The sequence below is a fragment of the Eriocheir sinensis genome, chromosome 42 (assembly GCF_024679095.1).
Source record: "Eriocheir sinensis breed Jianghai 21 chromosome 42, ASM2467909v1, whole genome shotgun sequence".
Lineage (NCBI taxonomy): Eukaryota > Metazoa > Arthropoda > Malacostraca > Decapoda > Varunidae > Eriocheir > Eriocheir sinensis.
In genome coordinates this window covers 1,750,682-1,775,116 of record NC_066550.1, presented here as the reverse complement: position 1 = coordinate 1,775,116, position 24,435 = coordinate 1,750,682, and the positions used below count along the sequence as shown (strand labels likewise).

At 45.9% G+C, this 24,435-nt stretch overlaps 2 protein-coding genes across 12 annotated transcripts in view; both read right to left on the bottom strand.

Annotated features, from left to right (window-relative positions):
• The window catches only part of LOC127009804 (uncharacterized), a 165,967-nt gene that overhangs the window by 71,764 nt on the left and 69,768 nt on the right, over positions 1-24,435 (bottom strand). Inside the window, exon 2 of the mRNA XM_050883165.1 lies at positions 9,144-9,496. Coding sequence (XP_050739122.1) covers positions 9,144-9,437 — 294 coding nt within the window. The 5' untranslated portion in view covers positions 9,438-9,496. The remainder of the gene's footprint in view (positions 1-9,143; positions 9,497-24,435) is intronic.
• The window catches only part of LOC127009799 (uncharacterized), a 109,125-nt gene continuing 90,602 nt past the window's right edge, over positions 5,913-24,435 (bottom strand). For 3 of the 11 annotated variants that reach the window (XR_007762362.1, XR_007762365.1, XR_007762359.1), the window contains exons 4-5: positions 7,805-7,879; positions 5,913-7,528 (exon numbers count right to left, since the gene is read on the bottom strand). The gene's annotated coding sequence lies outside the window, so the exon portion shown is untranslated. Of the gene's footprint in view, positions 7,661-7,729; positions 7,880-24,435 lie in introns of all 11 variants that reach the window. The other 8 variants (XR_007762364.1, XR_007762358.1, XR_007762360.1 and 5 more) reach the window with 4 other exon arrangements.

Below are 24,435 nucleotides of genomic sequence, written 5' to 3'. Positions count from 1 at the left end.
TCACTCCCTATCTCGTTCCCACCCTCTCTCTCTCCCCCCCTTTCCTTCGCCCTCTTCCTCCCTCCATCCCTATCTCCCTCCTACGCCTTCCCATCTCTCTCTCTCTCTCTCTCTCTCTCTCTCTCTCTCTCTCTCTCTCTCTCTCTCACTTATTCTCTCTTATTCACGCACGCGTCCCTCTGCCCTACGAAAAAGAAAAAGCAAAGCAAATATATATATAAGATACCTCCTCCTTACCAAGATGGCGCTAAAGAAATGTTCGACTTGCACAGGAAACTTCTCTGGTCATTTCTTCTCAGGACGATCGACCGTCTGCAAGATCTGCCTGTTGACTCAGCAGATGGAAACGAGACTCCTTCAACAGGACGAAAGGCTGACGGCTGGCGAGAAGAAGATCACCGAACTAACAAGTACTGTTGATACCTTGCAGGAGTTTATCCAGGCCAACATCGTCGCCCCTCCTGCAATTGACGCCTCATCACCCTCCTCACCTGCACTCGATGCCCAGCCACCTTCCGAAGAAGGCACGTCACAGGGAACCGGTAGAGCTGACGCTGAATGCTTCACCCCCGTGAGAGGAGGAGCCAGACCCGCCCCTAGAGCCATTTATCCTACTCATTGCTACAACAGATTTGCCATACTGGAGGAGGAGGACGAGGAACAGAGCACCTTCTTGGTCGGTGACTCTATGATTCGCCATCAGGTGGTTGAATTCTGTGGCAGAGTCCCCCGTCGTAGGCGTAACTACTGTTATCCTGGAGCTGGTGTTGACGACATCACAGCTGCCCTGGACGAGGTCTCCGCTGAGGCCTCTAATGACTCACTCTTTGTTCTCCACACAGGTACAAACGACGTCACCACGACCCGGTCTGAGGAACTGCTGGACAAGTACCGTAGGCTCATCCAGCAGTATAAGACTAAATCCCCTAATATTTTGATTTCAGGAATTCTACCACGGACGTGGGATGAGGGCGACTTCTACAGTAAGGCCTTCAGCCTCAACAACCGCCTGCAGACTCTCTGCGGAGAGCTTGACGTCGAATTCTTTAACGCCTGGAACAATTTCTACGGCCAGAGTAGACTTTTCCAAAGGGACGGCATACACCTGTCCCCATCATCGGGCAGCCAGATTTGGAAGGCTCCTCAACAACGCCGTACGTAACGCCGAACAACAAAAACGACTCTCAGCCACGTCCTTCCATCCCGCCCGTGTAAATAGACACCTCACACCGCAACAGACTCGTAACATTGAACCCTCCAGTACCTCTATTACCAAGCTTCAAGATAACCTAAGAGTCCTTAGTTTCAATGCGCGTAGCGTAAGAAACAAATTTGATGAACTGCGATGTCTTGCTCTGACAGAAAACTTTGACGTAATTGCTATAACCGAAACATTTATCGACACCACTAATATTGATTTAAGTTCCGAATATCACATAGATGGCTACAGAGTCTTCAACCATTATCGTCTAAACCTTAGATGATGTGGTGTCGCCCTTTTGTCAAAAGCTACTTGCAACCTACTGACAAAACACCAAGAAACAGTAACGTTGAACATTTGTGCGTGCGAGTAAACATTGCAAAAGTCAATTTAAATATATCTGTCACTTACAGGCCTCCGGGGCAATCACTTGATGGCGATCTTGAAATGTACAGCGTCTTAAGGCAGTCACTTAATAACAGCGACTCACTGATACTAGGAGACTTTAACCTCCCCATATCGACTGGGCGACACTGTCGGTACAGAAGGTGAGTCCCATAGAATGATCAATTTCTAGAGGAAAAGTATCTAAGCCAAATGGTTTCTGAACCAACTCGACAAAATAACATACTTGACCTTGTTATAGCGACCCAAGATAACCTAGTCAGTAATGTCACGGTAGGAGAACACCTCGGTTCCTGCGATCATAAACTAGTGCGTTGACATTAGAGCTCAAACATCGGTGACTGAAAATAAAGTTAAGGTGCCCAATTTCAAAAGAGCCAACTTCGTAGAAATCCGACGAAAACTAATAGATATGCAACTATCAGATGACGGCAATGCAGAGGACGCCTGGCTAAACTTTAAAAATCACTTACTCACTCAGCAGGACACATTTGTCCCCTTGTGCGAAGCGAATTAACACTAATAAAGTCCACCTTGGTTTAATAGCGAAATTAAACACTCAGTCAAGGAGAAAATTGTCTTACAGGTTAAAGAAAGACCAAAACGCCCGAAAACATTAGACTTTACAATGATGCAAGGCGACGAGTAAAAAGATTAGTGCATCAGGCAAAGCGTAGATATGAAGAAAATATTGCAGCCAACTGTAAAAATAATCCGAAATCCTTCTTCAGTTACATAAACAACAGAAAGGCGATCAGAAGTGGAATTGGACCTTTAATAAACAGCGACGGTGCACTAGTGACTGACAGCCAACACGTTGCAAACCTATTAAATAATTACTTTTCCTCGGTGTTTAATAATAACAGTCCTCCCACCACCACCACCAACACCAGTACTAATGTAAATCCCGAGCATGCATTGTCTAACTTTGAAATAAAACCCGATGAAGTCCTTAAAGCCCTCAAATCACTTAAAACAAATAAAAGTCCTGGACCTGATAAAGTATATCCAACTCTGCTGAAAGAAACAAAGAGCGAAATACTCTCCTCCCTCACAACCGTATTCAATATGTCCTTGCGACAAGGCATTGTCCCTTCAGATTGGAAAAAGGCTAACGTGACACCGATTTTTAAGAAAGGAGACAAAAAAGTACCAGGTAATTACAGGCCCATTAGTCTAACTTCGGTTGTAGGTAAGCTACTTGAGGGCATAATTAGAGACAAAATTGTGAGTTACCTTGAAAGCCACTCATTAATTGGGGACTCACAACATGGCTTCGAAACAAAAGATCCTGCCTATCAAATCTATTAACCTTTATAACGACCTCTTCACTGTTTATGACGTAACCAAATCACTGGACGTAGTCTATCTTGATTTCCAGAAAGCGTTTGATAAAGTCCCGCATCATAAATTACTTTACAAATTAAAACAAATAGGTATTGACGGTCAGGTAAACCAATGGATCTCGAATTGGTTGAGCAACAGACAACAAAGAGTAGTGATTGACGGATTTAACTCAGAGTGGGCGCCTGTCACTAGTGGCGTCCCTCAGGGCTCGGTTCTTGGCCCAGTGCTCTTCATTATTTACATCAACGACGTGGATGTTGGACTCAATAACCGCATTAGTAAATTTGCAGACGACACAAAGATTGGTAACTCGGTTCTCACTGTCGAAGACAGGCAAAGCCTCCAAGAGGATTTGCACAAAATTTCAGCAGTCGGATAGATGGGAGATGCCCTTTAACGTAGTCAAGTGCCATGTCCTTCAAGTTGGAACGAGTAATAAATAGTTTGATTACGAAATGCGCGGCGTTAAACTCAAAAGCGTTCAATGCGTCAAGGACTTGGGGGTCAAAATCGCGTCAAACCTCAAATTCTCACAGCAATGCATCGATGCAGCAAATAAAGCGAACAGAATGTTGGGCTTCATTAAAAGAAACTTTTTATTTAAGAATAAAGATGTAATACTCCCGCTCTACAACAGTTTAGTCAGACCCCACTTGGAATATGCGGTACAGTTTTGGTCTCCCCACCATGCAAAGGATATTGCTAAATTAGAAGGTGTTCAGCGTCGGGCAACGAAAATTATCCCTTCCTTGCGCAACAAATCCTACGAAGAGAGGCTTTCTACCCTTAACATGTTCTCTCTTGAGAAACGTCGCCTCCGAGGAAAACTGATCGAATGTTTTAAAATACTTAATGGTTTCACGAATGTAGACAGATCAACATTGTTTGTGATCGATGACACTTTGCGCACGAGGAACAATGGCGTAAAACTCAGATGTAGACAAGTAAATTCAGACTGCACCAAATTTTTCTTCACCAACGTTGTAGTGCGAGAATGGAATAAGCTCCCATCATCAGTGGTCCAGTGTAACACGATTGACTCCTTCAAAAATAAGCTCGACCGTCACTTCCTTCAACTTAATATCAACTAGAGTAGAAATGCAACGTTTTGGAGTCTTCTGATTAATGTAAAATCACTTAGGTTTAAGGACAGACCACCAAGTCTGGACCATGGGGTCTGTGTGGTCTGATTTTCTATGTAAATCTATGTAAATGTAAATCTCCTTTCCTATCCTCTTCCTTATTCATTCTCCTTTCCTCTTCCTTTTCAGCCACTGCCTTTTCACATATTCTCACCAACCTTTTGCATCTTTCCCTTCACTCCCTCTCCCCCTCTCCTCCCCCTCCCCCTCACCACCTGGCGCCTCCAGCGTGGCACCCTGGCACTCACGGCCCGCACCTCCACCGGCCACCACCCCGGCCTGGCCCTGCGCCTCGTCACTTCCTTCCTTTACTGTAAAAAACTCACACCTGTAACAAGGACAAAGGGTCACTCTCCCCCTCCTCTGTGTGCCATTCCCTGCCTCAGCATATTCACTGTTGCTCTACAATGTTCCTTCCCTTCTCTCTCCACCATCATCTCCTCCCTTATATTCATGCCCGGGAAAGTTTGAAAGGTTCACTCTCTCTCCCTCCTCTGTGTGCCACTCCCTAGCCACTTTACTATCTCCCTTCCCTTCTCCCTCCCCCATCACCGCCTTCCTTAACCTCCCTTATGCTCATACCTGGGAAAGATTTAAAGCGTCACTCTCCCTCCTATGTTCCCAAGCCAGGCAGACTCACTACGTATTACTTGACACTCTCCTTTTCTTCCTCCCCCTCCCCCTCCCCCTCCCTGCCTCTCCCTTCCCTTCCCTCCAATCTACTTCTTCCTTTCCCTCCTGTTTCTCCCTTCCTTTCCCTCCTGTCCATCCCTTCCCTTCCCTCCTCCTTACCTCCCTCCCTGCCCAACTCATCCCTGTCTATCCCTTCCTTTCCTTCTGTCTCTCCCCCTTCCCTTTCCTTCTCTCCAATCTACTTCTTCCTTTCCCTCCTGTCTCTCCCTTCCCTTCCCTTTCCTTCTCTCCAATCTCCTTCTTCCTTTCCCTCCTGTCTCTCCCTTCCCTTCCCTTTCCTTCTCTCCAATCTCCTTCCTTTCCCTCCTGTCTCTCCCTTCCCTTCCCTTTCCTTCTCTCCAATCTCCTTCGTCCTTTCCCTCCTGTCTCTCCTTCCCTTCGCTTTCCTTCTCTCCAATCTCCTTCTTCCTTTCCCTCCTGTCTCTCCCTTCCCTTCCCTTTCCTTCTCTCCAATCTCCTTCGTCCTTTCCCTCCTATCTATCCTTCCTTTTCCTCCTACATGTCCCTTTCCTTTCCTCTTGCCTCAACCCCCCTTCCCCCCGCCTCACCTCCCCTCCTGCGTGGTGGCCCCCATGGTAAGGCACCCCGTGGCGGGGTCCAGGGTGATGGCGGGGTGGCGCACCCCATCAGGCGTAGCGCTTGGAGTCCCAGTTGTCAGGGTCCCGGGACACACGTACACCCAGCCCAGGGGAACCAAGGGAGGCCGGGGACATCCTGGGGGAGGGGAGAGGAATCAGTGTTGGGTAATTACACACACACACACACACACACACACACACACACACACACACACACACACACACACACACACACACCAGGCCCATAATTTTGGCAGATTTTGGGGGGTCTAGAGTCTAGTCTGGAGTGTATTACATCACAAGAACGTTGCTTAGAACTCACACAGTATGAAGACAAAGCACAAGAACCACGGAAACAACGGGAACAAGCAAACAGCAGGGCGGTGGTGCAGGTGTTGGCGCAGCAGTTGACCAGGTGTTGGCCGTGAGGTGCCAGAAACGCTGCAGTCCGTGTTGTACTGAGCAAGGACACGGCAAGACTTTGTATCAAGTATATTTATGTAATGCACAAAACATGTTACAAGGATGCCCCAAGAAACTAACACATTACATCCAGTATTTATGTAATGCACAAAACATGTTACAAGGATGCCCCAAGAAACTATCACATTACATCCAGTATTTATGTAATGCACAAAACATGTTACAAGGATGCCCCAAGAAACTATCACATTACATCCAGTATTTATGTAATGCACAAAACATGTTACAAGGATGCCCCAAGAAACTATCACATTACATCCAGTATTTATGCAATGCACAAAACATGTTACAAGGATGTCCCAAGAAACTATCACATTACATCCAGTATTTATGTAATGCACAAAACATGTTACAAGGATGCCCCAAGAAACTAACACATTACATCCAGTATTTATGCAATGCACAAAACATGTTACAAGGATGCCCCAAGAAACTATCACATTACATCCAGTATTTATGTAATGCACAAAACATGTTACAAGGATGCCCCAAGAAACTAACACATTACATCCAGTATTTATGCAATGCACAAAACATGTTACAAGGATGTCCCAAGAAACTATCACATTACATCCAGTATTTATGTAATGCACAAAACATGTTACAAGGATGCCCCAAGAAACTATCACATTACATCCAGTATTTATGTAATGCACAAAACATGTTACAAGGATGCCCCAAGAAACTATCACATTACATCCAGTATTTATGTAATGCACAAAACATCATGCAGAGTATCGCCCCGGATGTTACAAGAATGCAGTGAAAAATAAGAGATTATATCAAGTGTTCATGTAATGCACATAATACGGATGTTACAGGAATGCATCGAGAAATAAGAGATTATATTATCAAGTGTTTATGTAATGCACAAAATATCACCCTGGATGTTACAGGAATGCAGCAAGAAATAAGAGATTATATTATCAAGTGTTTATGTAATGCACAAAATATCACCCTGGATGTTACAGGAATGCAGCAAGAAATAAGAGATTATATTATCAAGTGTTTATGTAATGCACAAAATATCACCCTGGATGTTACAGGAATGCAGCAAGAAATAAGAGATTATATTATCAAGTGTTTATGTAATGCACAAATCATCACCCTGGATGTTACAGGAATGCAGCAAGAAATAAGAGATTATATTATCAAGTGTTTATGTAATGCACAAAATATCACCCTGGATGTTACAGGAATGCAGCAAGAAATAAGAGATTATATTATCAAGTGTTTATGTAATGCACAAAATATCACCCTGGATGTTACAGGAATGCAGCAAGAAATAAGAGATTATATTATCAAGTGTTTATGTAATGCACAAAATATCACCCTGGATGTTACAGGAATGCAGCAAGAAATAAGAGATTATATTATCAAGTGTTTATGTAATGCACAAAATATCACCCTGGATGTTACAGGAATGCAGCAGGAAATAAGAGATTATATTATCAAGTGTTTATGTAATGCACAAAATATCACCCTGGATGTTACAGGAATGCAGCAGGAAATAAGAGATTATATTATCAAGTGTTTATGTAATGCACAAATCATCACCCTGGATGTTACAGGAATGCAGCAAGAAATAAGAGATTATATTATCAAGTGTTTATGTAATGCACAAATCATCACCCTGGATGTTACAAAAAATAAAGAACCACCACAGTCACCTCCATAACCTTGCTGTGGTGGTGGTGGTGGCCATTACCCTCACAACACCACACCACAGTCACCTCCATAACCTTGCTGTGGTGGTGGTGGTGGTGGTGGCCATTACCCTCACAACACCACACCACAGTCACCTCCATAACCTTGCTGTGGTGGTGGTGGTGGTGGTGGCCATTACCCTCACAACACCACGCCACAGTCACCTCCATAACCTTGCTGTGGTGGTGGTGGTGGTGGTGGTGGTGGCCATTACCCTCACAACACCACACCACAGTCACCTCCATAACCTTGCTGTGGTGGTGGTGGTGGTGGTGGTGGTGGCCATTACCCTCACAACACCACACCACAGTCACCTCCATAACCTTGCTGTGGTGGTGGTGGTGGTGGTGGTGGTGGCCATTACCCTCACAGCACCACGCCACAGTCCGCCACAGTCACCTCCATAACCTTGCTGTGGTGGTGGTGGTGGTCATTACCCTCACAGCACCACGCCACAGTCCGCCACAGTCACCTCCATAACCTTGCTGTGGTGGTGGTGGTGGTCATTACCCTCACAGCACCACGCCACAGTCCGCCACAGTCACCTCCTTAATGTCCCTGTGTTGGGCTGCCTCGGCCACCACGTGCAGTCCGTCCACCACCTCACCGAAGACATGAGATGCCTCACCACCATCCTTACAGTCTCTGGTGTGGATGCCAAAGTTACCACACTCACCCCGGGTACGGTCAGTCCACTCCAGCCCACACACATCCCCCGCCCGGCCTGACTTTCGGTACTCACCCTCATTGAGGCCAGGCAGCAGGACGGATGACCCTCCACCATTGTTACTCTCATAGTCCCCGCCCTTCACATACTCTCCCGCCTCCGCCTTGCTCACTACTCCATGCAACCTGGTGCCAACGTAGGAGGGGCCGCGCTGCCCCGTGCACAACAGTAACAACTGTCTGCCCCGAGGGGTGTCGGGGCTCCTCTGTAGCAAGTGTTTCCAGAGCTGCCTGGACAGCCTCCAGGGCTGCACTAGATGCCACGTTCACCTTCCTGGCGGTGGTGACGGTGCTGGCATCAGGAAAACCTTCTCGGCACTCCTCCACCGCCTGCTCTGCCTCGCCAGTGCAACGAACCATTTCAGTCACCGCCGCGCCCACTTCTTGTTCTGTTGCAAGGGTGCGCAACGTCTCCAGCACGGCCTGCAGCCCCTGCTCCTCCTTCTTCAGCTCCTCCTCCTTGGCCGCCACACGGGACTCTTCCTGCTGCAGGAGCTCCCTGGCACTCCTGCTCTGGTCCACCAGTCCCACGAGCCTGTCCTCCAGCTGCTGCTGCCGCTTGCCCCAGCCTGCCAGGGTCGTCTGGTACTGGTCCAGCTGCGACTGAGCCTCCCGGCAGGCGGTGATGGCGGCCACAACTGTGGCCTCCTGTTCCTGCAGGAAGGAACGCATTTTCTTGGAGAGACCCGCCGCCTCCTTCTTGCCAGCCGCCCCTGATGGTGCTCCTTCCCCGGCACTGGGTGGTGGCGAGGCTGCTGCTTCCCCGGTGCTGGGTGGCGGCGAGGCTGCTGCTGCTGCTGCTGCTGCTGCTGCTCCTTCCCCGGCACTGGGTGGCGGCAAGGCTGCTGCTGCTGCTGCCACCTCAGCGTCTCTCATCATAAAGGCCTCAACAGCATAGCTGACAGGGAACTTCCCTCCCTCGGGCACAGCATGGTTGACGCGGCACTCTGGGCAGGCAACACGGCCCTGCTCCTCCAGCTGGTCTATGCACAGCGTGCAGACAGTGTGGCCACAGGGCAGGTTGCGCGGCCGCTGCACGGTGCCATCATAGCCTGTCAGGCACACTGGACACTCCTCAGGGCTGCCGCCAGTGTTCATGTTCTTCACCACCTGTCTCCGTCCTGCCATCCTGCTGCCCCTCCCTGCAGCCTCCATGACGCTGGTGGTGGTGGTGGTGGTGGTGGTGGTGTTGAGGGGCTTGATGGCCTGACAGACTAGAGAAAGAAAAAGGAGGAATAATTTAACAATATACAATTTGGAAGAAAGTGAGGGAGAAACAGATCAAGCAAATAAAGAAGTGGATGAGAGAAAGTGTTGTGAGGCATTTGAGGAAATGAAGGTGGAAGAAACCATTAATTAAACAGGTGATCAGGCTGGGCAGAGAGACAGGGCCGCCAACAGGCCGACCCTGCTGGTGATGGAAGATGAGGACGTGAAATGGAAAGTGTTAAAGAATGCAAGAAATCTCAAACACACAAGAAAAGAATGGACCAAGAAAGTAGCAGTGGTGAAGGACATGACTCAGAAAGAAAGGAGGGAACCTAAGATTTTGTATGAAAAGTTACTTGAAAAGAGAAATAGTGGAGAGCTGGGCTGGCACATCAGGGACGGCAAACTCATGAGAGGAAAGCAGTGTGCAGCTTGAATAGGGAAAAGAGGAAAACACAAATGGCACATCAGGGACGGCAAACTCATGGGAGGAAAGCAGTGTGCAGCTTGAATAGGGAAGAGGAAAACACAAATGGCACATCAGGGACGGCAAACTCATGAGAGGAAAGCAGTGTGCAGCTTGAATAGGGAAAAGAGGAAAACACAAATGGCACATCAGGGACAGCAAACTCATGAGAGGAAAGCAGTGTGCAGCTTGAATAGGGAAAAGAGGAAAACACAAATGGCACATCAGGGACGGCAAACTCATGACAGGAAAGCAGTGTGCAGCTTGAATAGGGAAAAGAGGAAAACACAAATGGCACATCAGGGACGGCAAACTCATGGGAGGAAAGCAGTGTGCAGCTTGAATAGGGAAAAGAGGAAAACACAAATGGCACATTTAATCAAAAAGAGAAAACATAATTAGTAAATACAATATACAGCTGATTAATATACAAGGGATTAGTAAATCTAAATTAGTAGAGGTGGAGAGTATAATAGAAAATGATTTGGATATAGTGTGTGTCACAGAAGTCTGATCAATATGTATTGACACAAGGATTAAACAAGGTGGACAGTTTTGGGGAGCTAAATGACAGAAAAGGGGGAGGATTAATGATTCTGTATGAAGGAAACAGACAAAAACCTGTGAAACACCCGGACTTCATGCACGTGACTGCTGGTATGTTGGGACAAACCATGGAGCTAATATTATTCTGTATGTCGGTAAATGACGACGAGAGAAACAGAGCAGTAAAGAAACTTACAGAAGAGGAGTTGACGGTGGAAGAAAACAAAACAATTGATAAGGTTGGGAGATCTGAATGGGCATGTGGGTTTTCTGGGAGAACAACCATTAGATAAAAATGGTGACATTATTTTGGAGTGGATGAATAGTTATGATTTAACAATGCTAAATGCCATGACAGAATGTGAGGGAGCGTATACATGGACAGCAAGAGGCAGAAAAAGTGTAATTGACTACTGTGTGGCCAGCAGTGCCCCCGTCAAGGGTGTCAGCACTGATGGTGACAAAGACATTTTGGACCTATCCGACCATAACCTAATTACTGTAACCTTAAGAACTAAACTTAATATAAACACGACAAAATTTAAACACGTGGTACTAAAGAATTTATCAAATTAGCCGAAGACACCAAACAAACGTTTCCAGAGGGAATGCAGACACAGATATAAACACATCAAACATCACTGTAATGGGAGAGGAAATGAAGAAGCCAATTGAGCAAAACATGTTAAGAGCCGTGAAAATAAACACAGAGAAGGACCAAGAGGTGAGAGAACCATTGTGGATAACAGAAGAAATAAAACAAGAGATAGAGGAAAGGAAGAGAAGAAAGAATGAAAAGATTCACAGCTGGAAGCAGAACTGAAGATAACCTACTTGTACTGAAATACTGTGTGCTGAGCAGCTTTAAGCAGAGAAAACCACTCATAGTTACAGCAAGAGATTTTAGCAAAGCATATGATTTTATTAAAAGAGAAAAACTTATTGGAACTATGACGAACTTTCATATACATCCAGGAATTACAGATATTACTGTCCAAGTATACTCACAGGATAAAACCAGTATTAAACGAGGAGATGAAGCTCAGGAAGAAGTGGAAATAACCAGCGGCATAAAGCAAGGATGGACAGTATCAACGACACCGTTCAAACTGATTACATATTCAATAACTGAGAAACTTAACGAGACAGATTGGGTTCAGGGATGAGAACTTTTATACAGGCACACTTTTTTATGCAGATGACGGCTTAACCTTCAACGACGGGCGGAAGTACTGCCATGAAAGATAGAACTGGAAAATAAAAAATGACATTTATAAATTATTAGCTAAACAAGGAAGGCTCGCTGCTGGAAATGGCAATAAATTTTAAAATGATAAGTGGGTGCAAGAATTATGTCAAACGTCAAGAGAAGCAGGTCCTAGTAAATTAAATATGAAAATATTAAGTAAAGAAAAATATAATCTATAGTGAAGGAATGGGACTCCAAGAACTGGAGAGAAGAACTTCTAAATAAAAGTAGCGCTGCCCTGTACAGAACTTGTAAGACAGAGATTCAGGAAGACAAGTGTTGCGATAACCAGCCGTCATCAGTGACATTTTTCAGGTGTGGAGCCAACATGGTTGCCCTCAATGATAGAAACAGTTTCCATAATGGTGACACAGCTTGTAAGGAATGCAGGGCTGAAATAGAAGACCCACAACATTTATTATTATAGTGCAGTTTTTATCAAGAAACCAGAAACAAATGTGATTTATTTAGCCATCCATACAGAGAATATTCTTAGTGAACTATTATTTGAAAACATAAACGGAAGGGAAGAAATTAAATGCCACATCCAAGAATTCTGGAACAAATGTTTAACCCTTTCACGCACCACGACACGATTCGCGGCAAAACGGAATCGTCTACACCAGCTTTTGACTCGAATCGCGTCAAAAGCTTTAAAAAATTTGCCAAAAAATAAAGTATCTTTCAGAATCACGTCACTCTTTGTGTGCGTCAAAGATCTAAGCAAGACCTATAAAATAAACTAATTGTCAACTCTCTCGTGCCGTTGGATTTGAAGTGATAATTGCCCGTGGTTTAGTTGCCTCTCAGCAGGCAGCCTGTGAGCGCGACTGTCGTCCCTAGAAATTGTTTTCTTCAGAGTCGGTAAACTTTACTATTTATTTGCATTTCTTGATATTCTTTTCTTTCATAAGGCAAAATAATCTCTTCCAAAACCAACAATATATAACAATGCCAGGAAAAAAGAACACTCGTGGGTGAAATCGATAACATGATAAAAAATTTTGCCGCACGGTCAGGCCATTCTGCGAGGCCACCTTAGGGAGCCCCAGATGGATGTCGCAGTGAAGTTAGCTCCTAAGGACAAAGCTCGTTAGTGTGTTATCTCAATACAATATATTAATGTTACTTGTCAGAGTTACATTGACACCGACTCCACCTCTCATCCACCCAGGTTCCCTACTGACGAGAGCTGATGCCCCTCTTGTTGTGTGTTGTTAGAGTATGTAAATATTCCTTTGGTTGTGTGGATGATGATCACCCCTTGGTATCTTAACCCCAAGAATGTCTTACCCCCATGATCAACTCAGTGAACACCTATCCATGGTAGAGAGGGAGAAATTCCCAGTGTCTTTTGTATACCCCTTTGTTCATGTGGATTCATGATCACCCTCTTGGTGTCTTGATCCCACACGACTGCCTTGTCCCCATGATCATCCCTGTCAACGCATATCGGTGGTAGGGAGACATTTCTTGTGTAAATATACATCATTGAAACCTGATTAGGGTAGTTCTTTTTGTTAGCTATGGCCAGTGCACTATATAGGTATATATTTTTAGGACATGTTCTGTGATGAGTATGCCCTTGCGTGGTAAATGGTGGACAGATTCAGCAACTTGCTGGAGGGTGCAGTGGAGGGTCTCCGGCAGGTAAACTAGACCTAGGTAGGGGTAAGGGCAAGCCTAAGGGGAACAAAAACCATAGCGGTGTAGGGCAGGGACAGAAGGGGAGGGAGGCAAGGGAGCATGGGAGGCATCTGGGATGCCTAAATGTTAGGGGATGGGGAGTAGGGAAGTTAGAGGACATGACTAAGGAATTGAGGGAGTGGGACTTGCATGTGGTGGGGGTCACCGAGACCCAGCTGAGGGAAAGACTAGAAGTCAGGTCAGGGGACTACAATTTTAGAGCCAAGGGAAGGAGTAAAAACCCAAGGAAAGGTGGGGGAGTAGGTTTATTTATAAAACGTAACTCGGGCTTAACTTTTGAGGAACTAGATGTGGGTAACAGCGAGGCAAGCGAGGATATTCTAGCAGTGAGAATAGGGTACAGGGACAAGGCTAGGATGGAGCACCTAATCACAGTAGTGTGCTACATGACAGTCCAGATATGTTCAAACTCCTCTACCCAGCTTTTGTCCGAAGCCACCTGGAGTATGCACAAGCAGTATGGTCAGTGGTCACCGAGATATAAGAGTTTGGCAGACAAAATTGAACAAGTCCAAAAAAGAGCTACCCAACAAGTGGATGGTCTCCAGCACCTCGACTACCCAGAACGACTTAAACTCCTGGACATGCCAACATTGAAATACAGACGCTGTAGAGGGGACATGATAGAACTGTGGAAACACTTCAATCAATACAAAAAGGAGTTACTCCCAGCATCCTTCAAACCCCTGGGCAGACCTAGTCGTCGTCATTCAAGACAACTCTACCTACATCGCCCTGTGGACGGTGTTTATGGAGTGCAGCGGAACACTTTTTATTACCGAACAGTACCCATATGGAATGATCTCCCAGCTGAGGTTGCCGAGGCCGTATCAATGAATTCTTTCAAAAATCGCTTAGATAATCACTGGAATAAGCAAGCATTTAAATATGACCCCTCCAAGCCGCCGCCACAGCCAACCCACAGTCAACATATATCGAGTAACACCAAGTGAGCGCAGCATAGAGTCTCCTAGACTGGACTGCGTTATGTACTTAAGTGTACTTAAGTGTAAGTGTACAGTCGTGGTAGTCCACCGCTGTTTTGGAAGTTGCTGGCGTCTTGCTTCTTCAGCCGCACTTGGTCCGGTGTGTTGGGCATCCACATGCCTTTGTTATCTTAGCTCAAGCTCGTGTATGTGGGCTTCTTTTCGACTGATATGGCGTCTAGAGCTAGAATGATCACCATTCTTTATTATGATGACAAAGACCTTGTCAAAATTTGCCTCATTAAATAAGAAATTACATAAAGTTCGGCAGCTTTTCCTCGTCGCCAAGCCATCCTCCAGCAGCGCTCCGACACCCATGATCGCACATTCATTTTTCTCAGAAAATAGGATACCAATCACATTTACATCAACATATTTCCACAGGTGAATACTTCGGGCATTTCACACCAAGTTGCGACACCTGAGATTCATTAATTATGACGGGGGAAGGAAAAATGTAGGCCTCTGTCATTGGCAAAATTGAGCCTCGGGCAGAATGGACATGTTTCCGGTCAACATATTTATTTCTAATTCTGTCTGTACGGATAAAATAGGCCCACAATTCAGCTATGTTACTATTTTTTCTTCCTGTAAAATAGTAAATGTGGTACAAAATATGGATTAAAGTTGAGGAAAAATCACGTGACCTGGAAACGGGTGCTGGTTGGTCGGGACGTCACGATGCAGTCGGCAGGCCGCCAACGTTGTGTTACTTCGATATTTTGTGTTGTGGTGTATGTTTGTAGTGGCCAGCAATGCCTGGAGCCGTAACCCGCAGTCGTTGGTGATTCGTGCCAATGTGCAAGAGTATATATATATATATATATATATATATATATATATATATATATATATATATATATATATATATATATATATATATATATATATACGGACAAAAGTACTCCACGTAAGATATTTCTGTCTGTTCTAGTGAATCCTGCAGTAATTTTCTTTAGTTTCCCCTCGAACTAACTTTTCATCGTGAACTAAAATATTCTCTCTACTGTCACGTCCTCTGATTATAAAATATTGGTCTGCATTCGTTTTCTTCTTATTCATCTTCAGGCGTTGTTTCTCTCTCTCTCTCTCTCTCTCTCTCTCTCTCTCTCTCTCTCTCTCTCTCTCTCTCTCTCTCTCTCTCTCTCTCTCTCTGACGCTCCAGAGCCATTGTTTTCTCAAGGTTAGGCTAGGTAAGTTTCCATAATACTAATATAAATTCAACCTTGATTATCCTTTTTAGTTCCCCCTCGGACTAACTTTTAATCGCGAACTCAACTATTTTCTACAGAGCAGAGGCGAATCGATTGATTTCACTCCCATTTCAATAATATAACATATTTCCAACACTCTTAATGTGTTCAGTAAGCACCTATAACATACTTGTTGGGCGCAGTTTGGAGCTGGAGGGGTCATAGCGGATAAAAAAACAATGGACACCGCTCTGGTACTGTCGTCTGCTGTACTCCGCTTCAGCCTGATGACGTCACGAGCTAATGGTGGCTGCTCCCCGTGAGATGAGAAGAATTTGAGATATCTCTCCAATATCCAGTCAACTAGCGATTTATAGGACGTAATATGTGCACTACGTTATCATTGGTACGTGGCACAATGCATTTCTAAGCTCTTCCCAGAACCGGAAACATGGCCATTGAGCCTGGGCATCTATGTCCCTCAGATTTCTTCGCTATTATATGTTGTAAGATCGTTCTGTTGACATGTATGGGAAAATTAACGCTTTCTGTATCTACATATCGAAGGAAAACGCAAAATTCGCGCTAGTAAATCAGAAATTCCATAGAGGTCGACAGCTCGTATGGAGTATGCATCTCACGTGTGGGGGGCTCCACTCACACGTACAGCTCTCTTGGACAGAGTGGAGTCTAAGGCTCTTCGTCTCATCAGCTCTCCTCCTCTTACTAATAGTCTTCTACCTCTTAAATTTCGCCCCCATGTTGCCTCTCTTTCTATCTTCTATCGATATTTTCATGCTGACTGCTCTTCCGAACTTACTAACTGCATGCCTCCCCCCCTCCCGCGGCCTCGCCACACAAGACTTTCTACTCACGCTCATCCCTTTACTGTCCAAATCCCTTACGCAAGAGTTAACCAGCATCTACACTCTTTCATCCCTCACGCTAGTAAACTCTGGAACAATCTTCCTTCATCTGTATTTCCTCCTGCCTACGACTTGAACTTTTTCAAGAGGAGGGTATCAGGACACCTCTCCTCCCGAAATTGACCTATCTTTCGGCCACTCCTCTAACTCTTGTTAGGAGCAGTGAGTATCGGGATTTTTTTACTAACATTTGTTACTTTTTTATGCCCTTAAACGGACTCCTCTGCTGTAAAAAAAAAAAAAACAAAAAAAAAAGCTTTTCCTCATCGCCAAGCCATCCTCCAGCAGCGCTCCGACACCCATGATCGCACATTCATTTTTCACAAAAAATAGGATACCAATCACATTTGCATCGACATATTTCCCCAGGTTAGGCCATGTTCACACCAAGTTGCGACACCTGAGATTCATTAATAATGACAGGGGAAGGAAAAATGTAGGGCCAACTCCTCCTACTACTGCTACAAGCCTGCATCTCCTTGCCATTTCAACGTAATGGAGCAAAATAACCCCGGTCAAAGGTAAGTCCTTGAATCTTATTTTTACCCTTATTCCCTCTTTCAGGTCAGGTTAAGTTAAGGGCGAGGTTAAGTTATGGGCTATGTTATGTTATGTTAAGGATTAGGTTAGGATAGGATACTTAATATGGGGGTCAAAGAGTCCCGGCTAGGAGGTTATAATGTTGGTTTTGGGAAATTTACATCGATTTGTTGGAAATTCTTGCCAAATTTCGCCTATTGAGGCCTCACCACCATAAACTCTGCTTTTCCGACAAGTCCTCAGCTACCTCCTCCAGCCTACCGCCCTGCACCGCCCCCTGCCCATAATGCCTGGGAAACTCCTTTACCAAGCTCTGGACCTCGACAACCCTCCGCTGGCACTGTCAGTGAGTCCTCACCTGCCCCTGCAGTCCCCGCTGGGGGTCCACTAGTCTCCACTTCTGCTGCTGACCTCTCTACTAGTATTCTGCTTTCCCTACAAAAGGAAATAGCCAACCTCTCAGTTGTCCTGGCTCAAGTTTCTGTGCGCCTCACTGCTGTGGAAGCTCGCCCTGTTCCCCCTGCTCCATGTCCTCCTCCTGGCCCGGCTCCTGTGACTGCTGACGCTGGAGGGTCCTCTTCTCTGCCGCTCTCGCCGGCGGTCGATCCCCAGCCTCAGGCAACAGCCAGTACTCCTCTCAGCTCAGTTCCTCCTGTGCAGGCTACGGGAACCCATGTAGCTTCGCACACCTCCGGCAGCGGTGCCCAGATTGTGGGTGACTCTGGCCTGACCGCAGTCTACTCTCGGCTGGATTCACTGGAGACATCGGTAGCGGGCATACATACTACCATGCAGGCCATCCTTGCAAGAATGGATGGCACTCAGCAGCAGCCCCTGGATATCTCCTTGACCTCGTAATGGCCTGCACGACCTATCGCTTCCTGACCTGGAACATTAACGGGCTGCGTGCCCGGTTCACTGATCTCCACTCCTATGTTATAACGCAGAAACCCGACGTCATTGCCCTACAAGAGGTCGGGCCCGAGGTGCCACAGATGAGAGGTTATGTGAATCACTCTCTAGGACCTGGAGATGGTAGCAGTAGGGGGTTAACAACATATGTCAAACATGGACTTCCTGTTACTTTTCATGAGATGGGGGTTACGGGGGGTATGGAGTTTCTAATTGTGTGTCTGCATGTTCCTAATGGTCCCCTGTATTGTATAAATTTGTATGTTCATGCTTGTGCCTTTCGTGCTGACAACCTCCCAGGCTGCTTCTTGGAAGAAAAATCATTGCTAATAGGGGATCTCAATGCTCGTCATAAGGACCTAGGCAGTCACTTGACCACCAATGTAAATGGGATTCATTGGAAAGCTTTTCTTGACGCCACAGATACTGTAACGCTCACAGGTGACAGTGTCCCTACACACACTCAAGGTGGCAGGTTAGACTATGTAGCCCTGTCCAACATGCCCCCGTGCTCTATTGAGACTTGCTTGTTGCCTACTTTACTCAGCGACCACTTTGCTCTGGAAACTACTCTCCCTTGGTCTTTTGTGCCTATTACACCTAGAAAGAGGCTTACTGTTCCTGCTGCCCGAGTGCCAAGGCTTGTTTCATGTGTTGAGTCTTGGTACACTGTTGCCAAGGCTACCTTCTCTGATGTTAATTCCTTGTATCAGGGCCTTGTTGCAGTTATTGAAGGCTTTGTGTCCCCATCTTATAGGGCTCCTAGGGTATGTGCCGTCACTCATTGCTCCTCCTCTTATGCTAAGGATCCTGTCATACTTTCTTGCCAGGAAACTCTTGCCACCTATCAGCGGCGATGGCAGCGTAACCCCACCGACTATGATGCCAGGGATGCAATGGTGTCTGTTGCTCGACACCTCACTGACCTTCGTCAACAGGCTCGGCAGCGATACTGGGGTGACTTCTTGGGGCGGCTGCGTAAGACTCAGACACTGCAGAGGATTTGGCTCCATGTCCACAGGGTCAGGGGCAAACCTAACCATCCCGTTAGGGATCCTGATCTTGCTGGGAGGGCACAGACTTTATTGCAAACATGGACGAATGCCTCTGCTGTGGCTGGGCTGCCTGCCGCCCATCGAGATGCTCTTGCCAGCCATCAGCTGCGGCGCATGGCCCTTGTACATCATAATGTGGCCCTGGTAGACGACACGTGTGTTCCTCATACTTTGGATGAGCTCCTCCGCGCTATTCGGCCTGGCACGTCGACGGCCCCTGGTCAGGATGGTTTACCCTATGACGTCCTTTACCCTCTCCTTGCCCTGCCTGATAACCCCATTCTTGATCTCTTTAACATGTCGTATTCCTCCAGTGTTTTGCCTCCTTCATGGAAATCTGCCCTCATTGTTCCCATCCCTAAGGGTGACGGCACTTTTCGTCCAATTTCTCTCACCAGTTGTTTATGCAAGCCAATGGAAAGGGTCATCCTGCAACGACTCATTTATAAGGTGGGTGACTTGATGTCCCCTAATCTCCATGGGTTTATGAAGGGTCGCTCCACTGCCAATTGTTTTGTTGAATGTTTGAGTAATGACACTGTCACCTGCAGAGCTTTATAGACCTCAAGGGTGCCTTTGATAGGGCCAATAAAGATGTTATCATGGAGGAACTCATCACGAAAGGTGTGAAAGGGAGACTTTTAGGGTGGATCAGGGAGTATTTGTACAACAGACGGGCTAGGGTATGGTTCCAGGGTGCAGTATCAACTGATGAGTCCTTTGACCTAGGCACCCCTCAAGGTGGAGTCCTCAGCCCCATGTTATTCAATATCCTTATGGATAAGATTGCCCGGCACTCCTTTCCTCGGGGCACTGAAATTGTCATTTATGCCGACGACATCCTCATTCAGTGTGATTCCCCTGGAACCCTGACCACAGCCCTGCAGCACCTTGAGGACCTTTGTATACATATGGGTCTGATCGTCAATGCCTCAAAAACTAAATATCAGACAAGTCTCAAAATATGTCGTTCACCGAGCTTTAATACTGTCGTCGCCTTAGGCCGAGTACAATGTTATAAGTATTTAGGAGTGCAACTTAGTTTTAAGAAGTACCCATTGCGTTGACTATGTACGCAATCTCTGTCTACATCGCCTTGCCCCGTTACGTGTATTAGCAAACAGGGGTCTTGGAGCAGGAATTCCCATTCTTAGGATGTTCTATCTCTCTGTCATTCGGTCTTTGATTGATTATGCTGCACCAGTTCTGGTGCGTTGTAGCCCCTCTCAACTGAAGCCCTTGGAGCTCATACAAAATGAGGCAATGCGGATTATTCTGGGTTGTCCCAGGACGGCAAAGCTTGAAGTCCTCCGAGCTGAGTTGGAACTGCCCAGTGTTGTCTGCAGAATTCAGGAAATTACTTGCCGCACAGTCTGCCGCATGATTTGTCACGGGGACACTCAGCTTAGGCAGGCTCTTGGTAACTTTCAGCCCACCCCTAACATTCCAGCCAAATCGTACCTTAGAAAGCTCCACAAGCTCTTATCTGACCTTGGTGTCCTTGAACCGTGTCTTGCCCTCATTAGCAGCCCTTGTTATCCCTCTTGGAAACCTCATAGAGTCAGTGTTGATATAGAAAAATTAGATAAACCTAAAGATTCTTGGCTTCCTCAAGTCCTGCAGGACCATTTTCTGACCAAATTGGCTGCATATCCCTGCACCCAGGCTGTCCATGTGTTTTGTGATGGATCTGTCAATGGCACCAAGACTGGTTGTGGATTATTTATTAGGGACTATGCCACCCCCTCTGAATACACTGACACTGAGGTTTCTAAGAGGCTTCCTGATCATCTGTCTTCCACAAGGGCAGAACTCTATGCCATATATGAAGCCCTCCATATCACTGTAGCTCTCGGGAAAGATGTGTACCTGTTTGTTGATAGTCAATGTGCCTTGTATGCTCTTCTGTCCTCCTCCCCTTCTGACTGTGATATAGTCAATAAGTGCCTTAGTGCCCTTAGCCTGCTGGAGCGCTGTGGTGCTACTGCACACTTCATCTGGGTGCCCTCACATGTTGGGCTGCCCCATAATGAAAAGGCAGACAGACTTGCTCGTGCTGCCTCTGATGATCTCAATGTACACCCAGGTGTTGAATACACCTATAATTATGTTAAGAATAGACTAAGATCCCTTGTTAGTGAGTCTGTTACTAATCAGCTTACCTTGAGGTGTCAGGATGGTAGTCCCTCCAGCATTCACCATGCCCAGGTATCAAGTATCTGCACCCACACTTATGGTAATGTTATGCCGGACGTGTTACTTGGGTTCCGTGTCGCCGTCAGGAGACTCCGTGGGAGGGAGATATGTAAACACTTTGCACAGCTTCTGAAGTTTAATATTCTTCCTTAGTAGTACACTTCACTCTGACTCTTCACTGGCCACTAGCTTACTATGACTGGGGCTGGACTCTCTCGCTCTCTTCTCCTATATATATATCCTGAACAGTACAGTCTAGAACGTTACAGTATATTTTAGATCATACAAGAACATGTAGCAAAAATATATGCGAGTTGGCAACACTTCCCGCCTGGCGTCTGGCCGCGCCCCGTGGGGCGCGGACGGCTCGCCTTGTTCCCCGCCCCCCTGCTCGCTCCTTCCGGAGCCTTCTAGAGGCCCATGGACGCCGGAGGAAGCTTCCAGCACAACACTATCCCCCCTCTTAATTGTGATCGTCCCGATCACACACTTAACTATATACAAACATAAGAAAATTAATCAAAAACATAATAATCGTCGTATCGCTGTGGACGCCTGCATAATTAGAGACAAAATTGTGAGTTACCTTGAAAGCCACTCATTAATTGGGGACTCACAACATGGCTTCCGAAACAAAAGATCCTGCCTATCAAATCTATTAACCTTTTATAACGACCTCTTCACTGTTTATGACGTAACCAAATCACTGGACGTAGTCTATCTTGATTTCCAGAAAGCGTTTGATAAAGTCCCGCATCATAAATTACTTTACAAATTAAAACAAATAGGTATTGACGGTCAGGTAAACCAATGGATCGCGAATTGGTTGAGCAACAGACAACAAAGAGTAGTGATTGACGGATTTAACTCAGAGTGGGCGCCTGTCACTAGTGGCGTCCCTCAGGGCTCGGTTCTTGGCCCAGTGCTCTTCATTATTTACATCAACGACGTGGATGTTGGACTCAATAACCGCATTAGTAAATTTGCAGACGACACAAAGATTGGTAACTCGGTTCTCACTGACGAAGACAGGCAAAGCCTCCAAGAGGATTTGCACAAAATTTCAGCTTGGTCGGATAGATGGGAGATGCCCTTTAACGTAGACAAGTGCCAGGTCCTTCAAGTTGGAACGAGGAATAAAAGTTTGATTACGAAATGCGCGGCGTTAAACTCAAAAGCGTTCAATGCGTCAAGGACTTGGGGTCAAAATCGCGTCAAACCTCAAATTCTCACAGCAATGCATCGATGCAGCAAATAAAGCGAACAGAATGTTGGGCTTCATTAAAGAAACTTTTATTTAAGAATAAAGATGTAATACTCCCGCTCTACAACAGTTTAGTCAGACCCCACTTGGAATATGCGGTACAGTTTTGGTCTCCTCACCATGCAAAGGATATTGCTAAATTAGAAGGTGTTCAGCGTCGGGCAACGAAAATTATCCCTTCCTTGCGCAACAAATCCTACGAAGAAAGGCTTTCTACCCTTAACATGTTCTCTCTTGAGAAACGTCGCCTCCGAGGAAAACTGATCGAATGTTTTAAAATACTTAATGGTTTCACGAATGTAGACAGATCAACATTGTTTATGATCGATGACACTTTGCGCACGAGGAACAATGGCGTAAAACTCAGATGTAGACAAGTAAATTCAGACTGCACCAAATTTTTCTTCACCAACGTTGTAGTGCGAGAATGGAATAAGCTCCCATCATCAGTGGTCCAGTGTAACACGATTGACTCCTTCAAAAATAAGCTCGACCGTCACTTCCTTCAACTTAATATCAACTAGAGTAGAAATGCAACGTTTTGGAGTCTTCTGATTAATGTAAAATCACTTAGGTTTAAGGACAGACCACCAAGTCTGGACCATGGGGTCTGTGTGGTCTGATTTTCTATGTAAATCTATGTAAAAAATCTTCTGCTCGGTGCCTCCTGCGCGTCTGTCTCCTGGTTCGCCTCGTCGTCGTCCGCTTCTTGGGGTGTCCCTGGAACATCTGCCGAAGCCGAGAGGTTATCTTCCTCGGCTGAAAGTTCCAGAAGGCCTATGTTGTCGTCGACCTCCTCTCGGTCCTGGACGTCCCTTGCGTTTTCGTCGGCTGCTGGGTGTCTGTAGTTGTTCCAGGTGTAGTTTCCCGGACCGTGGTATCTCCATAGGCGGTTGACGTGGACAACTTTCGGCTTGGTCCTTTCCGTTCTCCGGATTCGGTAAGTCACGTCGGAGAGGCGTTCTAGCACAGTGTAAGGGCCTTCCCAGGGGCTCTGTAACTTCGGAGACTGTCCTTTCTTCCTCTGCGGGTTGTAAAGCCAGACTTGGTCTCCTTCCTTGAAGTCAACGTGGCTTGCCCTCATATTGTAACCGCGCTTCATGGCCTCCCCGGAGGCATATATTCACTCTGTATACTCCACTCGCACTCCTGCGAGAACGGTAGGCAGACGGCTTTAGGTAAGGGGTGACTCCAACAAACTTGCTGCGCGCTGTGATTCTCGCCGTTCTTAGAGGTTAAGGGGTGACTCCAACAAACTTGCTGAGCGCTGCGATTTTCGGCGTTCTTAGACATATCACCTGTGTGTGTGTGTGCGCTCGCCGTTATTTGTGTGTGAATGCACGTATCCGTCGTGTGCCTTGTGTCATGCTGTATAGTGTAGTTATTTTTTCTCAAGGTAAATATTTAACGTGAAAGGGCTATATATAAGAATTTATCATGTTTTATTTCTTTATCATGCTAAGAATAGGTATATCTATGTGTCTGTCTGACTCTGCGTCTCTGTCTGATCGTGTAGTAATTTTTTCTCAAGGTAGATATAATATAATGTGAAAGGGCTTTATATATGCACTCATCATGTTTATTTTTCTTCTTCATGGTAAGTATATGACCCCCTCTTCTCTCTCTCTCTCTCTCTCTCTCTCTCTCTCTCTCTCTCTCTCTCTCTCTTCTGCGAACTACTGCATTAGTTTCTTCACTCAATATATATATATATATATATATATATATATATATATATATATATATATATATATATATATATATATATATATATATAATGGGGGTGGAATTAATGAATATTTCTTAAACCAGTTGAACATATATTATTTCACACACAGAAACTTACTTATGGTCTAAAGAATACGTACTATTGTCTCAGTGGCCAGTTCCATGCGACTTTGCAT